General features: G+C 62.0%; 1 protein-coding gene across 1 annotated transcript; it reads right to left on the bottom strand.

The window, feature by feature from the left end:
* Nucleotides 1–328: 328 nt before the first annotated feature.
* On the bottom strand, nt 329–2,830 carry SPRN (shadow of prion protein). Its single transcript, XM_043475051.1, has one exon. The coding sequence runs from the start codon at nt 2,828–2,830 to the stop codon at nt 2,399–2,401; it is 432 nt and encodes a 143-aa protein (XP_043330986.1). The 3' UTR covers nt 329–2,398.
* Between the last annotated feature and the right edge of the window lie 4,096 nt (nt 2,831–6,926).

Below are 6,926 nucleotides of genomic sequence, written 5' to 3'. Positions count from 1 at the left end.
AGGGAGGACTGAGTTGCCCAGGAGCTGCCCTGGTAGGCCTTCCTGTTTAAGACTTTCAAACCGTCACATTGCCTCTGGGGCCCTGGCTCGGGCTCGGCCACCCCCCGCTGGTCTTGCGGAGCCTGGAGCTCTGTCTGTGAGGATGAGGGCATCTGGGCGCCGCACCCAAGAATGCCTGCAGCGTGGACACAGGAGGCTGCGGGGTCGGCCCTCTTACTGTGCAGACCTGCGGGTCCCTTGCCAAGAAAAACAACACGAACTTCTCAGCACCCAAGGGCTCGTGCGTCAGCTTGCTGAGTGTCCTGGTCCTGCAATAAGGATGGTCTGGTTGGCAGCAGAGTTTATTTCACCACTGAAGCGTGCACACACACACGCACACACAGGAGCTCCCGAGAAGCCTTGGCAGAATCCAGCAGCCCCATCCCCTTGGTGCCCAGGGCCGATCTGCTCACAGCCCAGCTTGTGCACAAACCAGGGCGGTCAGTGGAGACCTCAGGCCTTCCTGCCGCCTCTGAGCACCTTCCAGCTAATGAGATGGTGCCCGGCGTAGCTGTGCTCACACCTGAGGGGCAGGAAGGTCACCACCACAGCCTGCACTTCTGGAAGAGGGCGGGGAGGGAAGGGTGCTGAGCGTGGGCGTGCATCTGGTCACAGCTCCAGCTCTTCTGTGTCCAGTGGTGGTGCGACCTTCCCGGAGCCTCTTCCTGTAGGCGGCCCTCTAGGTCCTGCTGCGCCCCCACCCAGCACACTCACCAGTTCTCCTGAGGCTGTCCACCCTGAGCGCCGCCTGCTTCTTGCTGGAACCCTGCCCCGTTGGGTGGGAAGTGTTCAGGGATGTGTGGCTGCACATGCCAAACCCTCCTGAAGTTGGGTTGTGGAGTGGAATCATTTGACATGAGTGGTATTTCCAGCACGTCCATTGTTAGCGGTGCACGCTGCAGAGGCAGAAGAGGGTCTGGACCAGCCGGAGTCTGTGTCCTGGGTGTCTGAGGCTGAGCACAGCTCAGCCTGGCCCGTCAGGGAGAACTGAGTCACCAAGGAGCTGCCTTGATGGGCCCTCCTGTTTAAGACTTTCAAACATTGCCTCTGCGACCCTGGCTTGGGCTCAGCCACCCCCCGCTGGTCTTGCGGAGCCTGGAGCTCAGTCTGGGAGGATGAGGGCATCTGGGCGCCGCACCCAAGAATGCTGGCAGTGTGGACACAGGAGGCTCCAGGGAGCTGTGTCCTGTAGCTTGGCGCCTGGGTCTTTGGAGAGAAATGCTTGGTCCAGGCCCTGTGGATAATTTGAGACCCTGACTGCAACCAGAGCCGAGGGCCAGCTGGGAAGGCAGAGGCGGCAGGGGTCCTGGAGATGCTGGTCTGGACACGCATCCGTCAGCTGAGCACAGGCCTCGCGGCGTGGGGCAGGCGAGGGCAGATTCTGGAGGCAGGCCTGTGGCTTGCGAGGCTCCGGCACCTGCAGCAGTGCCCGACCGACCAGGAGCCAGGCTGGAGCCATCCTGCGAGGCCCAGGGGCTCCTCTAGCCAGAGGACGGGTGGGCGAGCCTGGGCCCAGGCTGGGCCCACGCCTGTGGAGCAGGTCGGCAGCTGGAGGGAAAGGCACCTGAGAGGCACGACTGCCTCACCCTGGGCGTCGGGAGCCAGAGGCAAACCTTGCGTCTTCGGAGGCTGCTGTGGGCTGTATTCCCCTGGCTCCCCCAGCAGTGGGTCTTGCAATGTCTGCCCAGAGAAGGCTGTGGCCCCTGGGTCCACAGGCAGGGCAAGGCTCTGGGCAGGCCCTGGGTGAGGGTGTTCTGGGAGTGTCCAGAGAACGGGCCATGTTGGGCTCACAGATCCACAGACGTACCTCTCTCCTTTCTGGATGTGTGATCAGCGCTTTTCCTCAAGTCCTTCAGTCCCTGGGGCTGCCTCTGTGGGGGGACGGGGGGCACCAGGTCCTCGGCTGTGGCAGAACCAGCCCAGCCTGAGGGTCCGCCTCCCTGCCCAGTGGTCAGCACCGCCCACAGCTCTCAAGTGTCCAGGGTGGGCTCAGAGGAGCTGGGGTGACCTGAACAGCCTGTGGAGTGGTGGGCGCCGGCCAGCGTGGACCAGTGCGGGCACAGCAGGACACCTCCTGTCCTGGCTCAGGGGGGACTCTAACCCCAGCCGGGAGGCAGGGTATTCTGGAGCTGCTGGGCGCCGGCCCCCTGGGAGGGTGTGAGGTGGGGAGGGGGTCGGGCGGGAGGTGTCACAGCTCTGGGCAGACCGGCCAGAGCTGCCGACGCTGCTGCTCTAGGCTCCTGGCTGTGGGCAGGGGAGGGAAGGGGCGATCAGGGCTGGGTAGCCTCTAAGGTGGCTGCGGGGCCTGGGAGGAGGGCACAGGCTGGGGGCAGCTCTGGCCGGAAGCGCCCAGCCCAGCCTAGGGCCGCAGCAGCCGCAGGGCGCCCAGGGTTCCACCCAGCAGCGGGCAGAGGTGCCTGTGGCCTGTGGGCCCCGCGCCCGAGGTCCACGCCCAGTAGCTGTAGACGCTTCGCTCCGTCCCGTTGCCACCAGGTGCCCCGTCCTCCGCATCCTCTGGGCCGAGCTCCGCCGGCCCCGTGGCCCTCCTCCAGCTGGAGCCCGCTGCCAGGCCTGCGGCTGCCCCCGCTGCCGCCCCCGCCGCCGCCCCCGCGGCCACGCGCATCGAGGAGCCCGCGTAGCGGGGCGCTGGCCTCACACGCACCCTCGAGGCCCCGCGCCCACCTCGGGCGCTGCCACGGGCCCCACCGCGGCCACCCTTGGCTGCACTGCCGTCGCAGAGGAAGGTGGCCGCTAGCAGCAGAGCCCAGCACACGGCGGCCGCCCAGTTCATGTTCCTGGAGCAGAACCTGCAGGACGGAGGAGGGGGCCTCAGCTGCTGTGAGGACGGGGTGCTCAGGAGCTGGGGACCGGGGACTCGGGGAGGCGGGGCGGCGTTCGGGGCCTGGGCACCGGGGGCTCAAGGGTCAGGGCCGGGCTCAGCATTGGGTGGTACCTGGGGGCCTCGACTGCTGGAGGAGTGGGGAGTGGGTTGGGGGGAGGCCTGCCTGAGGATGAGGGCCTGGGGCCTGGGGCGGGGATGGGGGTCTTGTTCAATAGCCGGGAAGGGGCGGTTGGGGGTGAGGGTTCTGCCGTGGGGTTATTCTGTGTGGGGAGTGGAGTCGGGGCAGAGAATGGGGCTTGTGAGCCCCCTGCGGTTGAGGGCGCTCAGGCCTGGGGAGGGGGTTCCATGTGTGGGCCGCTCCGGAAGGACCACCTCGGGCCTCCAGGGCTGGCAGGCCCACCGGCCACTGGGGTGAGGCTGCGTTTCCAGGTCCGACGCCCGAAGGAAGCAGGTGAGGGTCTGGAGAGGGGCCAGCAGGGAGCCTCGGTCGGCTCTCCCAGGCCCCTCCCGGGGCTCCGGGGCCGGAGACGGGCTGCGAGCCCCACCCCGCGGGAGGGGTCCAGTCTGGCGCCCCCTCCCGCCCGCTCTGCCTCGCGCTCACCCCTCCCGCTACCGCCTGGCTCGCAGCTGGGCGCGGGACCAGAGGCGACCCCCGGGCGGCGGCTCCACCCGCCTCCCGGCCTCAGACACACCCCCACCCCCATCCCCACCCCCCAGCCTTACCAGCCGCGGGCCTCGGGCAGAACCGCGGCGACTCCGAGGACTGCGGCCCGAGCGGATGGGGGCTGTGGCGGAGACCCCGCGGGCGCCGAGCGGAGCGGGGATGTGCGTGCGGCCTCCGCCCTCGGCGTGGGGCGGGCAGACGCGGAGGCTCATCCCCCGGAAGGGCGGGAGGGGATAGGGGCGGGCCTTCGCAGGCGCAGCCCCCGTCTGCCCAGCACCCCCTCACTCGCTGCCCGGTCCTCCATCCCTTGCGCACCCTCATCCTGACTGGTCCCCCGATACCAGTCAGCTCCGCTGTCTTCAGCACCTCGCACCCCCAGCTCCACCGCATCCGTCCTCCCCCCAACTTCGCACACTCCGTCCCCCGCCACTCCAAGCCCCATCTCCCCCACACCCTCTCCAGTTCCTCTTTCCGTCCGTTTCTGGGGGGTGTGTCCACACGGGCTCCTCTCCAGAGAGGAGAGGACAGCTCGCCAGGGCTCCAGGGCGTCCCAGACCCTGAGCAGCACCGGCCCTAGCAGGCACCCTTCCAGGCCTGGGAAAAGGGCGCCGGGACCCCTCTTCCCGCCTCCAGGGGCTACTGCTCAGGTTCCTCCAGGGCCCTGCAGGCGGCCCCACCACCTGTAACCCGACTGCTCCAGCTAGCGGGCCTCCAGGTCCCGTCGGATTGGACCCCTGGGCCTGGCTCCGACTTGCTTCCCAAAGTTTGTCTGTCCTCGAGTCTCCTCCCCGCCCGCTCCCAACCCCAGACTCTAGGCCTCCCCCCGGGGAGCTGCTCCCCCTGGGGACACCCGCCCTCTCACACAGCGCTCCCCCCGCCCCGGGATGCAGAGCGCCTCTGTGACACCATCTCTCTACACTTCCATCAGATCCTCGTGGTCCTTGAAGGCTCAGCCGCGTCCCACGCTGTCCTGGGCAGGCTCAGGTCCTGTTGGTTTCAAATGCCACCTGGGCCAGAAGGGCCGCGGCTGAGAGCTGCCTGCTGGCCCCAGGCCTCGGGCTGCTGTGGCGATGCGGTGGGAGGGGCGGGGCTCGTCCACAGCTCGCATCCTCTGGTGGACTCCCGGGTCCCACGCACAGAACAGCTGCAGCGAGTTGCTCACTTCCAGGAAACAAGGGCACTTCATCCGAGATCAGGATGCCGCGTGGGGCCTGCGGGGACGGACACAGCTGTGGCCTCTCAGCGCCCTTCCCCGACTCCGGTGTGTCCCCTGGGAGCCCACCTTGTCTTATTTTCGCCCATGGGGTCTGACTGTGACTGCCCCCTCCCGGCCCTGGGAGCAGGCGTGACACGCCTTCCTGGCCGTAGGGACCTGCTTCCCAGGGCCGGCCCGGGCCTGGCCCCTCTCCTGGGGCACCGCCAGTCAGGGGCAGTTGCTCACATGGCTCCACGGCTTGGAGCCTGGAGCGCAGTGGGCGGGTGGGCCCGGAGGCAGTGAAGGTCCCGTGACCCTCGGCCTCCCGCGTTGGCCAGTGCCGCAGCTGACACTGGGCACCTTCTCTGTCACCTGCGCTCGGAGGGCCCCCAGTGCAGGGACATCCCTGCCCCCTCGTGCTCAAGGGTCCTGCCCGGCACCTCCCAGACAGCCGTCGTGTGAAAGCCTAAATGGCAGCCGGCAAGGAAAGTCTGCAACACAATAAAGACCACAGCAGAGAAAAGGGAGAAAAGGCTCAAGAAGTTTGAGGAATTAGAGAAAAACCTAAAAAAGCAAAAATAATCCATAGGCTCAGAAAGACGGGGAGATACTGTGTTTGTATAAGAACAGGATGCTGTGACAAAAGTTGAGACTAAGTAAGACTAAGTAAGAAAACAAGGCTGCAAAAAGCCAACAGGAGAACTGAATTACAAAGTGAAGACATTTTTTTGGATGAACAGCAACAAGACGGCAGATATAAGAGAAAGGGCATAGTTTTGGACTCTGAGTCTGACGGACCCCTGCTTCGGAGGAGGAGAGTCAAGGGCACTCTGTAAGAGGAGCCGTGGAGTGAGGCTAATGAACCCTTTCACAAGGCCCTAAGCCTTTTCTGTTAAGAGATGTGAGGGAAGCACAGGAAAAAATTTAGACTATTTTATGTTTAAATATTAACATGAAAAATTCAAATAAAATACTAGCCACTGGGACTTCCCTGGTGGGAAGACTGCATTTCAATGCAGGGGTGAAGTTTCAACCCTTATTTGGGGACCTGGGATCCCACATGCCTCGTGGCCAAAAAACCAAAACATAAAAACAAATATTAGCCACTGAGCCCAACAGTACATTAAAAGCAGGTCACTACTGCTCAGGTCCAGGCGGCTTTGTCTGTGGACACACTTTACCTATTGCTGCACAAAGGGAGAGAAGCACTCATGATTTTCTCAGAAAAAGAAGACAGCACATTTCACTTCTCTTATGTTTGGTTTTTTGGGTTTTTTGACTATGAAAATGTATTACTATCGTGCCTTCACTATCAACATAGGATCCTGGTCCTTTCTTCTTCCTTTTGTTTTTGATGTTCAGTCGCTCAGTCGTGTGTGACTGCCACGCCATGGACTGCAGCACGCCAGGCCTCCCTGTCCTTCATCATCTCCCAGAACTTGTTCAGACTCATGTCCATTGAGTCAGTGATGCCATCCAACCATCTCATCCTCGGTTGCCCCCTTCTCCTCCTGCCTTCAGTCTTTTCCAGCATTAGGGTCTTTTCCAGTGAGTCAGTTCTTTGCATCAGGTGGCCTAAGTATTGGAGCTTCAGCATCAGTCCTTCTAATGAATATTCAGGATTGATTTTTTTTTTTAGGATTGACTGGTTTGATTTCCTTGCAGTCCAAGGGACTCTCAAGACTCTTTTCCAACACCACAGTTCAAAAGAATCAATTCTTTAGCACTCAGCTTCCTTTACAGTCCAACTCTCACATCCATACATGACTACTGGAAAAAGCATAGCTTTGACTATATGCACCTTTGTCAGCAAAATAATGTTTCTGCTTTTTAATATGCTGTCTAGATTTGTCATAGCTTTTCTTCCAAGAAGCAAGCATCTTTTAATTTTATGGCTGCACTCACTGTTTGCAGTGATTTTGGAGCCCAAGAAAATAAAGTCTCTAAATATTTCCATTGTTTCCCCATCTATTTGCCATAAAGTGATGGGACCGGATGCCATGATCTTAGTTTTTTGAATGTTGCTGCTGCTGCTAAGTTGCTTCTGTCGTGTTCGACTGTGTGACCCCGTAGATGGCAGCCCACCAGGTTCGCCGTCCCTAGGATTCTCCAGGCAAAAACACTGGAGTGGGTTGCTGTTTCCTTCTCCAATGCATTAAAGTGAAAAGTGAAAGTGAAGTCGCTCA

The sequence above is a fragment of the Cervus canadensis genome, chromosome 8, assembly GCF_019320065.1.
Source record: "Cervus canadensis isolate Bull #8, Minnesota chromosome 8, ASM1932006v1, whole genome shotgun sequence".
Classification (NCBI taxonomy): domain Eukaryota; kingdom Metazoa; phylum Chordata; class Mammalia; order Artiodactyla; family Cervidae; genus Cervus; species Cervus canadensis.
The sequence above is the reverse complement of the archived record's forward strand: the minus strand, read 5'-3'. Positions and strand labels throughout refer to the sequence as shown.

What these genes read in the sequence shown, in the direction of transcription:
- SPRN (XM_043475051.1), bottom strand. Translation starts at nt 2,830, where the DNA reads ATGAACTGGGCGGCCGCCGTGTGCTGGGCTCTGCTGCTAGCGGCCACC.